At 35.0% G+C, this 18393-nt stretch overlaps 2 protein-coding genes across 6 annotated transcripts; one reads left to right on the forward strand and one right to left on the reverse strand.

Moving 5' to 3' along the window:
• Positions 1 to 300: 300 nt before the first annotated feature.
• On the reverse strand, positions 301 to 4166 carry LOC109161918. Of its 5 annotated transcripts, none has more exons than XM_019310505.1 (4): positions 3794 to 4166; positions 2727 to 2846; positions 771 to 2018; positions 301 to 668 (listed from the first exon to the last, which is right to left on the reverse strand). In XM_019310505.1, the coding sequence occupies exon 3, from the start codon at positions 1992 to 1994 to the stop codon at positions 810 to 812; it is 1185 nt and encodes a 394-aa protein (XP_019166050.1). In that variant the 5' UTR covers positions 1995 to 2018; positions 2727 to 2846; positions 3794 to 4166; the 3' UTR covers positions 301 to 668; positions 771 to 809. The 5 variants fall into 5 exon arrangements, with proteins under 5 accessions (XP_019166050.1, XP_019166043.1, XP_019166056.1 ...); XM_019310498.1 differs by having other exon boundaries at positions 771 to 2340; positions 2552 to 2846; XM_019310511.1 differs by having other exon boundaries at positions 771 to 2024; positions 2727 to 4128.
• Positions 4167 to 11890: 7724 nt separating this feature from the next.
• On the forward strand, positions 11891 to 13880 carry LOC109158333. The gene is made up of 5 exons (XM_019306278.1): positions 11891 to 12158; positions 12514 to 12568; positions 12664 to 13112; positions 13316 to 13580; positions 13687 to 13880. The coding sequence occupies exons 1-5, from the start codon at positions 12153 to 12155 to the stop codon at positions 13704 to 13706; spliced, it is 795 nt and encodes a 264-aa protein (XP_019161823.1). The 5' UTR covers positions 11891 to 12152; the 3' UTR covers positions 13707 to 13880.
• Positions 13881 to 18393: the final 4513 nt, after the last annotated feature.

An 18393-nucleotide genomic window follows, 5' to 3' on the forward strand; every position in this document is an offset into this window, starting at 1 on the left:
TTATATGCTTTTAGACCGTAATCCACACAACTGTGTAGACCGCAGCCTATGCAATAATGATTAGAACATGTTTTTGGATATTTGATTTATATTTACATCTCCGATTTGATGATTAGAACTCAATGCATTAGGTCGATCAAGGATATAGAGCCAGGGGGCAGGGCCACGGTTCTTTTGCTTCACATGTTAGTTGAGAGATTGATTAAAATTTAAAACCACGAAATTTCTGTATATGTTTTAGGCGTATGCCAAGACAAATGTAAGTAAGAACACTAGCAGAACGAAGACCAGACATAAGGGTGATGGGTAAAATATGAGATCAACAATTAAGCATCCTTAACAACAGCAACAGAAAATAGGTGGCACAACAAACAAAAGAGATTAACATTCAAAATCAACAATGACTGGAGGTAATCAAATCCATGGTCAATGAGAATATATGTACAAATCTTGAAGCTTAGGATGCAACAAGACTGGAGAACATGAAGCATGAGCATCCCAGGCTCTGAAAATGCAAGTCAACAACCTCGATTATTTTGTCTGAATCAAGGCACAACCTCGCCTGTATGAAGACAAGGATATAGAAATGGATCTCCCCTCGCTTAGGCTAGCAGATTTCTGGGAACTTGGGGAAGTGAGTTGCGAGAAGATCTTGGTTAGGATGCTTTCTGCACAGTAGTGGAACAGGGTAAGATTATGAACATTTGGCCAATGGTAACTGAAAGAAGTATCTCATAGGAGATATTAAATCAAGATTCTGGGAGCACTACCAGGGTGACAGGCTAATTTTGATCTACATCTGGCCTGGATCACATCAACCGACGACGCCTCCTTGGATTAGAAGGAACCTCATCGCTAATTATATCCAAGTCTTCATCTTCTTCCTCATCTTCATTGTCATCGTCGTCATCATCATCATCATCATCTTGAAGACCCAAGAGATTCTCACCCCAAAGAAAGCGGCGCCTAGGTAAAGATCCATTTGAGCGTCGGTGCCTGGATAAAGTTCTTGATCTGTCACTTCTTAGCTCAGATATTGTGTCCATAGAACCAATCATCTGAAACAGGAAGAGAGTACTCATCAATCTGCCACTTTCACCTGTGCCCGTGCCCCTTTCACTCGATAGCCTATCTCCATTCTCAATTACATAATCCCCAAATACCATAGCACCTGGCATAGCAGTTCGAATAGCACTGATTATGTCATCATATTCTCTCTGTTCTTCAAGGGATCTCCAAGCCCGCTGCCTCAATGGGTCAACATCAGTAGGGCGAGCTGTGGGGTGAACTCTCCTTGCATGATGGCGCAGCTCCCTATAATTACCTACGAATGAGCATGATTCACGGGAACAATTTCTAGGCTTCGAATTCAGGTACTTCCTAGCTTCTCCAACAACCTTCCATCCCGTTATGTCTCCACGACACATAGGGCATTTCAGGTTCAATTTTGGTTCTGATGGGCAAACCACATCTGTTGCTTCAGGACCCCTTGTCCATACTGGGCTGGCATCCCTAGCTTCTAAAGTTCCTTCACGTCTCTCCATGTAATTATCTGTAAGATTAATTCTATTTGCTTCTGATCCTCCAGCAACTCCACCAGTTACCAAAGCATTACTGACTGATGTATTCACTTCTTCATGAGATTCCGATGAATTACTTAATGTTCTTGAGCCTGAGTTTCTATCAGAAGTACGAAAAGTAAAATTCGGGCTACTAGAAAGCCTGGGTGGAGAGGTAATCCTAGCCGTTGATGTGGGTGGAGAGGGCAAGTACAATTTTTCATCAGTGACTTTCTTGAAACGATCTAGGCAGTTTGAGTGCCTATAGCTTGTGTCGCAAATGTAAGATCTGCATCCTTTATCATGAGAAGTACAAAGTAGAAGAACAGCATTGTGTGGGTGATCCATGCATATAGGGCATGAAGCTTCATCCCATTCCTTATGGAGAGAATGCTTATCTGCCTCATCTGGCATGCTTTGTTTCCTAGTGGCCATCTATGTGCACCGTAATGTGTTTAACTGTTACTAACACTAAAACCATTAATATTACATTATTCTACAATTTGGATAAATTATCAAAATTTAGATGATATATAGAGAAAAAGGACAACAAACTCACGCCTCCCTCATGAACACAAAAAACAGAGGGAAATTCTAGGACATCTATGATGCACACCTCTATCATACAGATGGAAAAGTATAAAAGCTAACAAGAGGAAAAATAGCGTATCACTTAATAACAGATTGAGAAATAGTGCTTCAAACCATGGCCATCAAGTGTGAATTGACAAAAGCTATATAACAACCCAGCAAAGCAAGAGGTAGGCACATATGGTGGTCAACTGGTCATGCATGATGTATGGGCAGGTGACGTAAGTAAGAAAATGTGCCACCCCAAAAAATATATCTCTAAACTGAAACTTCAGGAATAGAAGCCAAAATAAACTATGCAAGAAAAATGTGTCACATAGAAAAGAAAATAATCTCAAGCATATATAAATATAACACTCATTGTAAAATGCTCGCCAAGAAAAGGGACCATATGGTGGTCATGCATGATGTATGGGCAGGTGACATAAGTAAGTAATTGTGCCACCCCAAAAAATATATCTCTAAACTGAAACTTCAGGAATAGAAGCCAAAATAAACTATGCAAGAAAAATGTGTCACATAGAAAAGAAAATAATCTCAAGCATATAAAGATAACACTCATTGTAAAATGCTCACCAAGAAAAGGGACCAAATCTCTTGTCTGCTGGTATCTTCTGTATCTTATACACTGGTAAGAGTTGGCAAATGAAATACTATGGGATCCTTATTCCACTTTACAGCACATTGAATTTCACCCTTCAAGCAATAAATTAGTATGTTCAAAACAATTGTGTTGTACAATAACTAGTTTATATCTTGAGTGACAGTCATGAGTCTTACAACCTAAAGTTGTAATTTGAAAAAAAAAAAAAAACAATAGTAATGCCCATAATTCCTAGTTGTATGATTAATCACAAACAAAGAAAATATCACAGAACTTGCATAACAGAAAGGAAATTTGACTCTTTGAATCCATTTGGTCAACTTATGATCAAATCAAGCAGTGTACAAGAATGATACAGATCATACTTATATGAGGAGAAAAACCATCTAAACAAAAATGATGAAAGCAGTACAATTTGCAGTAATGGCAGGTTAATATTCCTTATTTCAAAGTGAACCTGGAGATTTTTTAGGTCATTCCATATTATTGGTACAACCATTGAAGTTCAACATGACCCAACCTTACCCTCCAACAATACCTGGATAGCTAATTGCTAAAAAAGTTCATAAACCCATTATATAAACCCCTAGAACACCATAACAGTTACAAATTCCAAAACAAGCTTTTCTAAAAATTATAATTTGTTAACTGGGGAGTGCCAGGCTGGGGAAGAAAGAGAATGAGAATTTGTTGCATTTAATAAACATTAATATTAATAATCCAATAAAACATCATTAAAAAATAAATAAAGTCAATGATTGAAAAAGCTTAAAAATTTCAGCAAACAAATTCCAGATGTTTCATTCCAAATCAATAACCAGATATCCAAACACAATCTAAAAACCCCAATTCCAATTTCAAACCCTAATCAACCATACAGATCAATTCGTACCATTATTACATATATACGCAGATCTGCATATATATCCATAAACGTCAATTGCAGTTAAACAACAGAGATGAAAAATTAGGGCACAGTAAATTAAAATAAAAATAAAATAAAATAAAAAAGGGGAAAATCAGGGGTGAATGAAATTACGATTCAGCTAGAAATTGAGTTGGTTCCGGGAATGTGATTCATTGTCCTTTTGGCTTCAATTGTTGAATTGGATATAAAGCATAAATACAGATTAAGAAACGAACTTTGCGTGAGAATTACAAGGACCGTTCTGTGAACTAGGGTTGAAGAAAAGGGGGAAAAAGTTAGGAAGAAAATCGCTGATTTATACAGTCGGTGATACGACAAATAAATTACATTAAATTAAATGATAAAATGGAGATGAAAATGGTGGTACTTTTCAATGGTTGGAGGAGTTTATGATTGCAGAGTTAGCCAGAGAGAGAGAGAGAGAGAGAGAGAGAGAGAGAGAGAGAGAGTACAACCGGGTTAAGCACGGTCCGGTTCGGACGAATCTAATCTACTTATCTACCATTCTACCGTGCGTGTACGCTCTATGCATGCAGCCAACGTAACCACTATCCATAAGACAGGCATTCTTCTTGAAATGGATATATCTCTGGAAATAGTCAATTTTTGTTTGTCATGTTAAAATGAAAGGAGTAGAATTTGAAAATACATGTAAGAGAATTCTTGTGTAATTTGGACCCACTCAATTAGTCAGTTAGTTAATTTAGTAATAACAAAGTTTTTTATTGATTAAATTCATAAGGTGAATTTCGTTCAAAATGTATTTTTAAATAATGATTACGAATTTTTTTATAAATTAAAAATATTGTGTAATTTGATTGAGCTTTTTCAAAATTTGTCAAAGTATAATTTTATTTTATTTTTTTTTGTGGCGACAGATGAAACTCATAACCACTGCTCTAATGATGTGAATTATATATAATACCTGCAAGAATTGAACTCAAGAATTTTTTAATACGAGAAGTCGAAAATCATACTTTATTATTTTTTGAGCAATTTTAATATTTGTTGTTCTTAATTATGAGAAACAAAAAATTTATTTGTACCCAATAATTTGTGTCACTAACAATTATTTGTACCCAATGATGATTACAAAAGTTAAACTCTATATATATATATATATATATATATATATATATATATATATAACTATCAAGCTTGCCAATAAACAATGTCTAAATTTAAATAGAGGTTTAAAGTTAAACATTTATGAAGAAGGCAACCATGAACTATTACGTACTATTGAAAATTATTTCAATAATACGTAATACAATATATTATTGTACGAAGTACAATTAGTATCATAACATTTTTTTACCAAATAAAAAAAAAAAAATAGCAAAGTGTCTCAGTTTTGAATTAGTACAAATATAATAAACATTAATAGAGTTATTATTATTGATATTACAATTATTGCAAGTCATCATTTTATGGATACAACTCAACTAGTTAATAATTCATCTTTATTGACTTAAAAATATTTCAGATAATTGAATCATATTTCGACATTTCAATAATAAGTGAAGATTCTCAATATTAAAATATAAAATAAAATCAAATCTATAGTCTAGGATCTAGAGTCTAGACCCAACCAGGCAACCACCCACCGCTCAATTTATAGTCCTTCGCATAAAGCCATCAACTCCATCACGTAACTCCAAACATCTCCTCAAAGCCATCTGTTCTTCCTGGCCTTAACTATCCTCATGATCAACGTGGGTGGTGTACAAAATCTCGTACGCCACGCCCGTCCACTCATGCACGCACAAATGGCACAATATGTACGTGTAACGTAATTTTTTCCAAAGTCTAATGTAGTGACACATATGTCACGCGCTAAAGTCTGGTGAAGTCCCATGCGACATCACAGAGTCTCTCATACTTTACAAATCAACTTTATTCTCATACGTGTCAAATTGGTTTCGCCTACCATAATCACTCATCAAGAAATCGACCGATAATAATTCCCAATCAGTTGTGCTCTTCAAACCGTCTCAATCTCTTTCATAGTCAAGTACAAGACTAGCGACAAGCTCCCCAAATTTAACCATGCATGTCAGCATGCTTGACTCAATTATACCTTTGTCTCTAAGCCAAAACAATCCTTGACACTATTATCGTCCATGTCTATTTTTTTGCAAGCTAGCTAGTTGACCCGTTTATTCATTGGGTCAATGTAACACCGTCATGCAAACAATGAGTGACACATAGGTTAAATAAAACACATTGAGGGTAAATAAATTACCGGAGAATAGCCAAGCCAAATGGTACCTTTAATTTGTGGCTCTCCTTGAGGGAATTGATTGTTTGGCTATAATAGAAGAAGAAAAAAAAAAAAAGTTACTGGAAAATATAATTGACAAGTAGCAAGTTGTAAGTGTATTGTTCTCTAAGTAGTATTTTTGAAAGTCTAATTTGGTGCATGGTAGGTGCAGTTGGCCGGGTCTTCTGTCCCATAAATTCCACAATATATATTTGTGCACTTGTCAAGTGATTAATTAATGTGTACAGTGTAATGGGAGTGGCATGGCGCCATACATCCTAAATCCTCGGCCCATTGAAACATTCCTTTTGTCCCCAATATTATACATTATATTGTCTAAAATATTCATCATCGACATTAATTAGTTTCATTTTCCCTCATTGCAAAGTATTCCAATATCATTTTTGAAGTGAAAAGAAAATCAGCCACCATTATTTGAGGGTGTACAATAGATAAATATTTTTCTTATATAATAAACTGTAAATTACACATAAAAGGTAAACGGTACTAAGAAAACTTATGCGAAGAGCTCAACTAGGGGTGTAAACGAGTCGAGCCGAGCTCGAGTTTGGGTTGGCTTGAGCTTGAGCTCGTTAAGGAAGGCTCAGCTCTTGCTCGAGCTCGAGCTCGGTCGAGCTCAACAACTGATGCTCGAGTTCGAGCTCGGCAATTTTCGAGCAGTTCGAGCTCGATCTTGAGCTCGAGTTCTAGCTCGATTTTGGGTTCGAGTTCGGACTTGATTTTGACATCAAATTTGACCCGTTTGATTTTAAATTCATGCTCCAATTAGAAATAAACTACTTTGTTTTATCCATACATAATTGATAGTTGTCGGCTAAGTAAATTGACAGAGACCGGAGACTACTCGACTGTCTTCGAGTCTTGTCTTCTGTCGGCTGAGTGCCTGAGCTAGGGCGTGAGGAATGGGGAGTTGGGGAAGCGTTAGAAGATTAGAAGTAGGGGTGTAAATGAGCCGAGCTACTCGTGAGCCGCTCGCGAGCGACTCGGTCAAAGCTCGGTCAAAATCGAGCTCGAGCCGAACTCGTTTAATAATCGAGCTCGAGCCGAGCCTAATTATTCTAGGCTCGTGGCTCATCGAGCCGCTCGCGAGCCTTATATATAATTATATATAATAATAATAATAATAATAATAATAATAATAATAATAATAATAATAATAATAATAATAATTAAATTTCTACCCTTCTAATCTTCTAACGCTTCCCCAACTCCCCATTCCTCACGCCCTAGCTCAGGCACTCAGCCGACAGAAGACAAGACTCGAAGACATTCGAGTAGTCTCCGGTCTCTGTCAATTTACTTAGCCGACAACTATCAATTATGTATGGATAAAACAAAATAGTTTATTTCTAATTGGAGCATGAATTTAAAATCAAACAAGTCAAATTTGATGTTAAAATCAAGTCCGAACTCGAACCCAAAATCGAGCTCAAGATCGAGCTCGAACTCGAGCTTGAGCTGCTCGAAAATTGCCGAGCTCGAACTCGAGCATCAGTTGTTGAGCTCGACCGAGCTCGAGCTCGAGCAAGAGCTGAGCCTTCCTTAACGAGCTCAAGCTCAAGCCAACCCAAACTCGAGCTCGGCTCGACTCGTTTACACCCCTAATTAGAAGGGTAGAAATTTAATTATTATTATTATTATTATTATTATTATTATTATTATTATTATTATTATTATTATTATTATTATTATTATTATTATTATTATTATTATTATTATTATTATTATTATTATTATATATAAGGCTCGACGAGCCACGAGCCTAGAATAATTAGGCTCAGCTCGAGCTCGATTATTAAACGAGCCGCTCGAGTTCGGCTCGAGCTCGAGCTGAGCTTTGACCGAGTCGCTCGCGAGCGGCTCACGAGTAGCTCGGCTCATTTACACCCCTAAGCTCAACTAAGAGGATATATTATTTTGTTTTAATGTAATACAAAGGAGGAATGACAAACAAACAAATTAGACGTCAAACATGCAATAGTGACTATATACGCAAACAATAATAGCTTTGATCCTTTCGAGAGAATTCTCAAAAATTTAGAGAGTAGTTTGAGTATGGAACATTTATAAAAGTTCGTCGATCAGTCAGCATATGAATTAGCTTCATATATAATAAATAAATATGCTTAATTAAACCGTGTGAATTCCATTTTTAAGTATGACTTTATAAGTGATGGTGCATTATATTATATAATGTGTTGTATGTTATTTACTATATGATTCGAATATTAATTTAAATATTTATATATTCCTTACCACATTGTAAGTAAAATTAATAATATATTTCAAAATAAAAATTAATAATATATTTACAATTTTATTTAAGTTTTATAAGTGATTAATTCGATATCACTTTCTATTTTTTAACACGATATTTTTAGCTAAAGGATTGTACAATTTTCTCTTGAATTTCGTAATAAATGCTCATGGACATTAATAACTCTCATGCAGTCAGTGTCACTCTATAAGCTTCCAGAATCATCTACATGATTTATGAATAATGCAAATTTTGTTTTTTATTTTGTACTTTTAATTAAGGTTTTAGGCATAAGGTTTAATTATGAGAGTTGCTCATTAACTTTTTAATTTTACTTTATGATAATTATTTGTTGATTAAGATTCCAAAGCCAACATCACAATATATATATATATATATATATATATATATATATATATAGAATACCGATTGTGATCTTTTTCATAAATCAATAGTTTTAAGCATAAGGCAATAGATGGAGAGGAGTAATACATTATTGTTGCACTAATTGGTTCAAACACAAATGTATTAAATATCTTAGCTCATTGAGCCCACCATGTTATATAAGTCCGTGTGAACAGATTTGAGTCATTGAATACGTGAGATCAATAGTTTAGATTTGACAAATTGTGCAACTTTGCAATTGTGCACTTTATTTGCACAGTTGGCAAAATCTAAGTCATTGATCTCAATATTCAATGATCCAGATTTATCTACACGGATGCATATAACAGGATGAACTCATTTGATCACTAGTATATATATATATATATATATATATATATATATATATATATAGAGAGAGAGAGAGAGAGAGAGAGAGAGTGTGTGTGTGTGTCAGATTTCCGAGTGGATAGTGCTTCCCGTGTAGTCATACCCATCCATTAGTTATGGTGTATTTGTACATTCATTTTGGTGTATTTTCGAACATTATGGCCCTGTTTGGTAAAAAATTGGTTTATAGGCAATTTTGACTTATTTGACCATTATTAATTGTTTGATTTAGTTAAAATATCAATATAAATGTTTGGTTAATTAGCTTTTTGCAACTCCAAAAGGCTAAAATTCAAAAAAGCTACTCCAAACAACTTTTTCAATTAGCTTTTTGAGAAAATAAATTATACCAATAAGCTATCAGCTAACAGTTAATTTACCAAATATTTTTTTACAATCAGCTAATGTTATCAACTATTTATACCCTCTAATTAACACAATCAGCTATCAGCTAACAGCCATTTTACCAAACAGGGCCTATGTAATACATTTATGTATATCTAATGGTGCAATGTATCCCGATTGTACGGAAAATTTTGTCTTTATTTGAACCAGTATCTACATCTATATAGTGTCTGTGAATGATGATGGTATTGTAAATTTTTTACTTAAACTGTAATTTTTCTTTTCTGGGAGAGAACCATGTGCACTATGAAAGACGGAGGATGATGCGGAGTAACATATTATTAAAGTTTGAGGATGTCTGATAGCCACCATGCTCCATGTGTGACCTAAAATGTGTCCTTATTCTAGGCGCCACATTGCAGGGTGACAAGTCCTCCTGTCCGATAAAATCATATAATATATCCTCTCCCACGTGCTTAGCGGCCTTGCATAGTTGCATCCCCATGTGAGTTAAAAGGATGTTAACAAAGTCTCATATCAAAAAAATTAAAGAAAAAAATGAGTTTTATACGTTTATAATGACTTAGTTAAATTAACAAAAATCTTTTAATAATGATTCGATTCGAGTGCATTATGACTCAATTTTATTCTTAGACTTCAATTTATTTTGGCATGATTTTAATTAAATCTTAATTTTTAACAATTGCTTTAAATTGCATCCCCTGTGGTGTTTAGTTTGATTAATCGAAATAATTTCAGTTAATCATTAATTGAATTAACTCTGTTAATTACCGAATTACGTCGATTCAGTTAACTATCATTTGCTTTTTAAAATTTCAGTTATGAGTTAAATTGATTTTTTTAAATCAAAATTCACCAAAATTAACTGAATTATTAATAAATAAATAGAAAATTTGTATTTTAAGTCCTTTAATATAAGGAATAAGGGTCAAATAGGCCATCGAACTGCACAAAATAAAACAATTAGGCCACTGAACTTAAAAAACCAACAATTGGGTCCCTAAACTAATCAATTCCAAACAATTCTTCCAATTTGAAGGTTTCCAACAGGTCAACAGGTCATCCTTCCAAATTAATTATTTTTTAAAATTTAAATTTTAAAAACTAATTATTTAAATTATTAAAAAAAAAAAAAAAAAAAAAAACTGGTTCAACCGTCTCCGGTTGGATTCCAGTTTTTTTTTTTTTTTTTTTTTTTTTTTTTTTTAATTTATAAATAATTAATTTTTAAAATTTATATTTTTTTTAAAATAATTAATTTGGGAGATGACCTGTTGACCTGTTGGAAACCTTCAATTTGGAAGAATTGTTTGAAATTGATTAGTTTAGGGACCTAATTGTTGGTTTTTTAAGTTCAATGGCCTAATTGTTTTATTGTGTGCAGTTCGATGGCCTATTTGACCCTTATTCCTTAATATAATTACTATCAATTTATCGATTTAGTCCTTTATTATTTATATTTATTTGAAGTGTAGATTTAATCCAGCAATTATTGTCAAAGTGACAAATTTGATCTCTCGAGATCATTTCTGTTATCAATATGATAGTAAAGTGGATGATTTGATCCATTGATGACTAAATATGCCACTTTGATAATAAGTAAATGACTAAACTTGCATCACAAATAATTGAAGGGCTAAATCTATCTTTGCTCATGATTGGGGACTTAAAATGTCATTTCTCCTAAATAAATATATAAACTACATTAAATATATTATATATTATATAAAATAAAAGCCCAGTTTATTCCATAAATTGTATTTCAATTCGGTGAACAGTTAACTAACATGAAAATTCAATTAATCCAGGCCAAAATTGAATGAAAACCCTAGCATCTCCCATGTGAGTTTAAAGCCTTTATTGAGTGAACCAGAGTACATCTAAAAATGGACAATGACATTATGGTCTAGTAGCACGAAGTGATCGTTTCAAATAGGAGGTTAGAGGTTCAATCCTCAGTAAGGAACAAGGTCAATAGTACTAAAAAAAAAAATGGAACAACTCCACCAAAGTTAGTCGGACAATTGATTAGTAATGACAAGTTCCAAAGTTTGATAATTGTGAGAGCTGTCTATTGGTCTTCTTAGTCCTTTGCTACATAGGGTCATATGAGTTTCACCTATAGTACATCCTGTGAGAGCTGTCTATTGGTCTTCTTAGTCCTTTGCTACCTAGGGTCATAAGGGCTTCACCTATAGTACATCCTGTGAGAGCTGTCTATTGGTCTTCTTAGTCCTTTGCTACCTAAGGTCATAAGACGGGTTTCACCCATAGTACATCTTCAGCTAGTGATTGCGGATTTTCCTGTAAATCAAATCCCAAGCTGAGAAGATGAGTGATGAAATCAATCTTCTACCAACTGAATCAAATCTTGGAACATGTAAATGGCTCCAGGAAGGTAGGGGATGAGGAATACACTGGGGACCAGTTTGATCACCACAATTAAGTATAATTACAGCCCTACATTTGTATGGCAGAGGGAGATGCCAACAGGGGCATCACTGCATTTACTCTCATTCATCTTGGTTTTGCATAATGCCCAATTAGAGCCAAGATCTTTTGCTTAGTACCCACCACATGATTTAGCATATATAATACTCCCCCTTCATTGCCTGGTTGTCTCACCATCTTTCCCACATTGCCTTCTTCATCTTCCCACAAGCCTTAAGAATTTACAGACAGCAGACAGCACAGACAGAGTTCTTCTGGGCTGTCCTTTTGACCATTTTGTCTCATCTGTCTCTCAACACTCCCCAGTCAAAGTTCCATCTTAGAATATTCATCATAACATGCAGGTTTGTTAACATTTTCCTTTATTATATGTTGTGACCAATTTAGGCGACGGGGAAACCCACTGGGTAAATCTCGCCTTGTGATTTTTGTCAGTAAAGGGTCACAAGGAGGTAAACCAGTCTAGATTGTCTATAGTTGACCGGCTCAAAGGCCGACCAACTTGGGTTGTGACCAATTTAGGTGACGAGGAAACCCACTGGGTAAATCTCGCCTTGTGATTTTTGTCCGTAAAGGGTCACAAGGAAGTAAACCAGTCTAAATTGTCTATAGTTGACCGGCTCAGAAGCCGACCAACTTGGGTTGTGACCAATTTAAAATTGCATTACACATTGCTGATCTGTTGTGCATATAAACCAGATTCTTCAGTGGCTGTCCAAGCTTGCACATGAGCATCAGACTGGCAAGAAGCAAGGTAAGGTCAAGGGAGAAACATTGATCATAAAGGATTTGGCAAAACCATATTTTCTAGGATACTAAGTTTGGCCTTTTTTTATGGTTCTGTTTCAGATAAAGAAGTGAATGCAAATGGCATACTTTTTCTGAATAACAACAGAGCTGAACAAACCTGGCTGAAATGCAAGAGTTCTAGTTTGGTCAAGTTCCTTTGCCGAAAGGACATTGCCAAGGCTTATTTCTACAACACCCTGCATCTGAAGAGGCTGGGGAGTCGTCAAAGAAGGCAGCATTTTGTCAGGTCCATGAACATGAAAAGAGAGAACCTTTCGCGGGGGTTAAGCCCAAGCCACAGATCAGATTCAGGTGCACATTTAGGGTCTACTAAGGTTCTGCCTATCAGCAGTGACCATACAGCCCAATCCTCTTCAGAAAATGGCAACCGGCAATGCCCTAAACCCGAAAAGAAAGACAAGACGAAAACCATTTCCAAGATGAAAGAGCTGCTCAGATGGGCTGCTGCAACCAAGTCAGAAAAGGGTGAAAAATTCCTAGCCAGAAAGGTCAGTCATTCATCCATTCTGTTCTTTAACCAAGAACTGTGTCAGAATTAAACGCTTATCACTACGCCAAAAGCTATAACTAGTACCAAATGCATAACTTTTTTTTCCTTATACTGTCACATTTTCTAGAGACAGGGTGCTGGACTTGGCCCTTCACCTGCACACGCATTCCTAAAACCTTAAACTGATCACTGTATGTGCAGGTGTTTCGCTTTCGCGACAAGACAACCTTAAAATCAGTACCAGATGATGATCAGCTCAGCAATGACTCTCCCAAGATCAGCTTCAGATGGGATGTGGAGAGCTGCTCCACCATCTCCTCCACTTATTCCGAGATTTCATCGATCGCTTCCTCAACGAGAAACGATCAATCAGGCAAAAGGAACGTGCTTTCTTTAAGCTCAACTCCAGCCAGTAGGGAGCAGCAAGGCTGCAGAGCAGGAAACTGGATCACCACAGATTCTGAGTGTAAGTATCTCCATCACCATCAGTCTCTCTTTCAAGAATTTATGAGTGAAAAGTATGGGTTTTTCTTCATAATCTCACCAGTAAATTCTCTGCCTGTGCTAAACAGTCGTGGTGCTAGAACTCTGAAGACAAAGCAGGACCATTGGAGTGGAGACAGTGACCATTGGACTAATAAGGAGTCCTGATTTTTATTCAGAAATATAGAGTGTGATGTAAAAATGGATGGATTCAATGGTGTGAAATGTTAAGTGCCTGCGTTGTAATCAAAGATGTAAGCATTTATTGCACATTTTACATTCTCATAAGTCATAATGCCTAATTCCTTCAATGAAGGTCGAAGCAGAGCAGGAGTTGGAGACCAAAAAATCGAATAAAATGATTGAATGGACAATTTCAGCTCCTGAGGTCCATCCAAACCATTTGGATAACTCATTTTAATTTAGAGGTTAGGAATCATCTGCATTTATGTTGTGATTAGTGACTGGTCGTACGATGCTAATACTCTGCCAAAAATGGTCACTCTCATTGTTATTTTTGAAAAGAAAAATGGATTATGATAGGCTGGATCAAATTTAATGTCAAATAATTTCGAGTAAGAAATTTAATATTGTTGGGATTATAATATTTAGGTAGATCCAATGACCCAATATTATCGACTCTTGTTTTGTTTTAGCAAATGCCCAAAGCCTTTATAGTCTGGCTCACGAAGAGTGTTAAGCACCAATGGTCTTGGATGTGTCACCGAGAGATAAATCAGAGATCAGCATCAAACCACCTCCTTACCTCCCATTGATTGGCAAATTATGCCACCGTGTGCACCATGCAAAACGCGCGTCCTACTTTTAAAAAAAAATCAGTTTCAATTCCCAGCAACAACATTATGTAATTCATTTTTTAGTTCACTCATTCTGGATTTTTAGTTATGAAATTCTGGATGTATAATTATGCAATTCTGGATGTGTAGTTATGAAGTTATGGATGTGTAGTTATGCAATTCTGAATTTATACTTATGAAGTTATGGATGTGTAGTTATGCAATTCTGGATGTATAGTTATGAAGTTATGGATGTGTAGTTATGCAATTCTGGATTTGAAGTTATGAAATTATGGATGTGTAGTTATGCAATTCTAGATTTATAGCTATGAAATTATGGATGTATAGTTATGAAATTCTAATTTTTTTTTTTGAAGTTAGACGTCAAAACGACGTTGTTTTTGCATCCGGATGCACCATGCATGGTGCATACGGATGCACAGCATAACGCTCCCCATTGATTGAAGTTTGAGTACAAATTGACCTCCATATATAAATAGTTGTATTTTAACATTTTCAATGCATAATCTTTCCAGATAATAGTTGATAGTGTAAATCAAACTCGGGATTTGAGATTTGGTATAGTGTTGTTAGTGAAGGTGATGTTTGGCAAACCTAGTTGACAAAGTAGTTGAAAGTTTAAAAGAAGTTGAAAGCTGAAAAATTATAAGTTAGGAGCTGAAAATTGAGGAGCTGTTAAGCTAGAAGTTATGCTTGAAAGTGTTTGATAAAATTAGCTTTCTGATAAGCTAATAAAGGTAAAAAAACCAAAAAAAAAAAAAGACATCTTCATAAAATTTAAATTAGTTTGTTTACATATTAAACTTTAACATTTTGTCTTCAAAAAATAATTAACATTTTGAAATAAAATTATTAGCATAATGCCATAATCATGATCTAGAATCACATAATGAAATAGCAATATTGTTGCGAATCTCCTTCATCTAATAATAATAATAATAATAATAATAATAATAATAATAATAATAATAATAATAATAAGGGTGAAGTGCCAAATAGCACCATGAACCAACAACGAAATGTCATCCCGCACCCTAATCTTACATAAGTGATTATTCGATTCACAAACTAAAAAAATTTGTTCACCTAGCCTTTTTTACAGGTTTCCTGTTGCCTTGGTGACATGGCTCCGGTAAAAATATGACGTGGAAGCTGATTGTGTTTATTTATAACGGAGTCTTCTTCTTCTATCACAAAGCTATTGTATACGGGAGTCTTCTTCTTCCTATCGAAAAGCTACAGAGTCGTCTTCTTCTTCTTCCTATTGCAAAGCTCCAGTTTCTCCTTCGAACCCACAGCTCTACAAGATGTCTTCTTCCTCAACTTCATCACGTGTTAGAGTAAATATGGAGTACGAGCCTAGTGTTTATTGTAAATATACAGATTAGGACCACACTATAGGAGATTGTCGTCGCCTTTAGGGATTTAGGGTTTCGAATTATGAATACAGATTAGGGCTTAAGCGATGCGATTAGGGATTTGTGTTTGAGATTATGGCTTTCTCTTCGCGATTAGGGATTTGTGAATTAGAAATGGGTAGGGTTTCTTCAGACGTCGATATGAAGGATTGAAATTGCTAACATCTTCTGAACGCAAGCCTCTTCTAGCTGAAAAATTCTTCTGAGCGTGAGTTTCTTTTGATTAACACTATTGCTTTGACTTTTCTACCAAGTCTTCTGTATGGTTTAAATATGTTTAATTTGCCTTTCAATTTTGCCTAATAATTAAACTCCTAAATGGATGCCACATCTAAAAAACAATACACGTATCTGTCAAATCACCTCCACATCACCAACTTATTACCTTTAACTTGAAGGCTACCTGTAAAAAAGGTTAGGTGAACAAATTTTTTTAGTTTGTGAATCGAATAATCACTTATGTAAGATTAGGGTGCGGGATGACATTTCGTTGTTGGTTCATGGTGCTATTTGACACTTCACCCTAATAATAATAATAATAATAATTATTATTATTATTATTATTATTATTATTGCGGTGAAAGTTGCGGATAAAGGAGAAGATAAAAAGATTTTAATTGAGAAGATGTTATTTATTTAAAATAATAAGGACAAAGATGAAAAAAAAAAAGTTAGAAAGCTACGAGCTTATTTTAGGACTTAAAATAAGCTATAAGCTCTGTCAAACAGACTCGAAGTAGAGTGAATGTATATAGATAGAGTGATAATTAGTCGGTCAAGAGATTTTAGTTGCTTGGATAGAATGATTGAGTGTGATCTATGTAGTAAAGTGAGTACAATATACGAATATACCTATTGAGTTGAGTGATCCGATATATTTATATTATACACAAGATTGATACATGCTAAAGCAATTTACAATCATGCTTCCACACATCTCCCCCCGACTAATTCGTCATGTCAATTAGCCAAGTTGCACTTGACCTCAAGCCATGCTCTTTCCTCCTATCACACTCGATCGCCTGTCTTCCATCGCCTAAGCCTACCTAGAGGTATAAGTTGGGTTGGCGATAACACAAACTAAATTCTCTACTCGTTATAGATATGTGAACATTCTCATACCTTTGCACCATTACAAAATATCACCGTTATTGTTTTATTACTCGTCGATCTTATTAGGTTATTGATTTAACAACTAGTGGCCAATCTTAACACCCTTGAAGTTTTGAGTAAACAAATTTGCTAAGTATTCAGACGAGACTAATTTATTTAAACGGAATACTGAACATATTATGTATTTAAGTGACTTATCAAACTCTATTCACTTGAGTCAACGTCTTTTGATTATAGTGATATATAAAAAAAGTTAGATACATATCAAATTTGTTTTTAAAAACAACAGTTTTAAATTATTTTATGTAATTAATTTTAATGAAATTGAAAAATTATGAAAGGCAAAAAAAAAAAAAAAAAAAAAAAAAAAAAAAACTAAAAAATCATGAGAAATTAAAATTTAAAAGGCGACCCCTGTGGCGGTTATTTTGGTAACGTACTCTGCTTAACTGTTTTTTAATTGCCCTTCCCCAATCCTCTCAAATTCTTACGAATCGGGGTTTAAGGCGCCATGGGTAGATACCAAAAGGTCGAAAACCCCAAACCCTAATCCGCCATTAACGAGAATGAGATCTGCATCACTTCCCACGGCTTGCTCCGGAACTTCATCAGCTATGCCGCCAATCTTCTTAAAGTATCCTCTCTGCTTTCTTATTCCGTCATGCATCTACTTTTGAATTTTTCGCGCCTTACTTCAACTGTTATCGTTGTTATATTTGAACGCTTTAAGCATACTGCCAAAAATGTGGTTTGAATACGCTTAGGATTTACGTTTAAGGGAATTGTGTGATTCTGTTTTAGTTTTTTGTTGATTATTCCTAGTCTAGTGTTCTGAGGTGTTGCACGTTGGTGGAAAATTTCAGTCGCGGCTATTGTTTGGAGTTTTAGGATGCTTTAAGTACTTTTTATGCTTCGATGCTGCTGTAGTTTCCGATTCTCATTATTTGTTTCAAATAAATGGTTTACTGTCGTATAGATAATCATTACTCAGTATCTGTTAACGGAAGACTGCTGAAGTTGTGGCTGCGAGAAGAAAATATAGATCTATACTCTTTCTAGTAGTAATTACCATATAACATATGACTAAATTTGATTGGATTAATTTAAGCTCAGGGCTATTGATTGCTTGATGTTTATCTGAATTGTGTCTGAGAATACTGTGTGTGCTTGGGTTGCTGATGTTCTCTAGCTGTATTAATTTCTGTGGTGCTTTGAGGTTCAATTTTGTTGTTGTCATCATCTTGTAATAACATTGTAATGTTGAGAGCGGTCTATTGGTATTCTTGGTTTGAGCCGTTCAACTATGAGCAACCTCTGGTTTACCTTATTGTGATCCTTTGTTGGCTGGGTAATGCTAAGGTTTATTTGTTTCGTTGCATAGGAGAGACCTGGGCCAGGCTATCAGCAAAGTAGTAGCTATTGTAGAGATCTATCAGCTTGTCTGAAT

The sequence above is a fragment of the Ipomoea nil genome, unplaced genomic scaffold (assembly GCF_001879475.1).
Source record: "Ipomoea nil cultivar Tokyo-kokei standard unplaced genomic scaffold, Asagao_1.1 scaffold0302, whole genome shotgun sequence".
NCBI lineage: Eukaryota > Viridiplantae > Streptophyta > Magnoliopsida > Solanales > Convolvulaceae > Ipomoea > Ipomoea nil.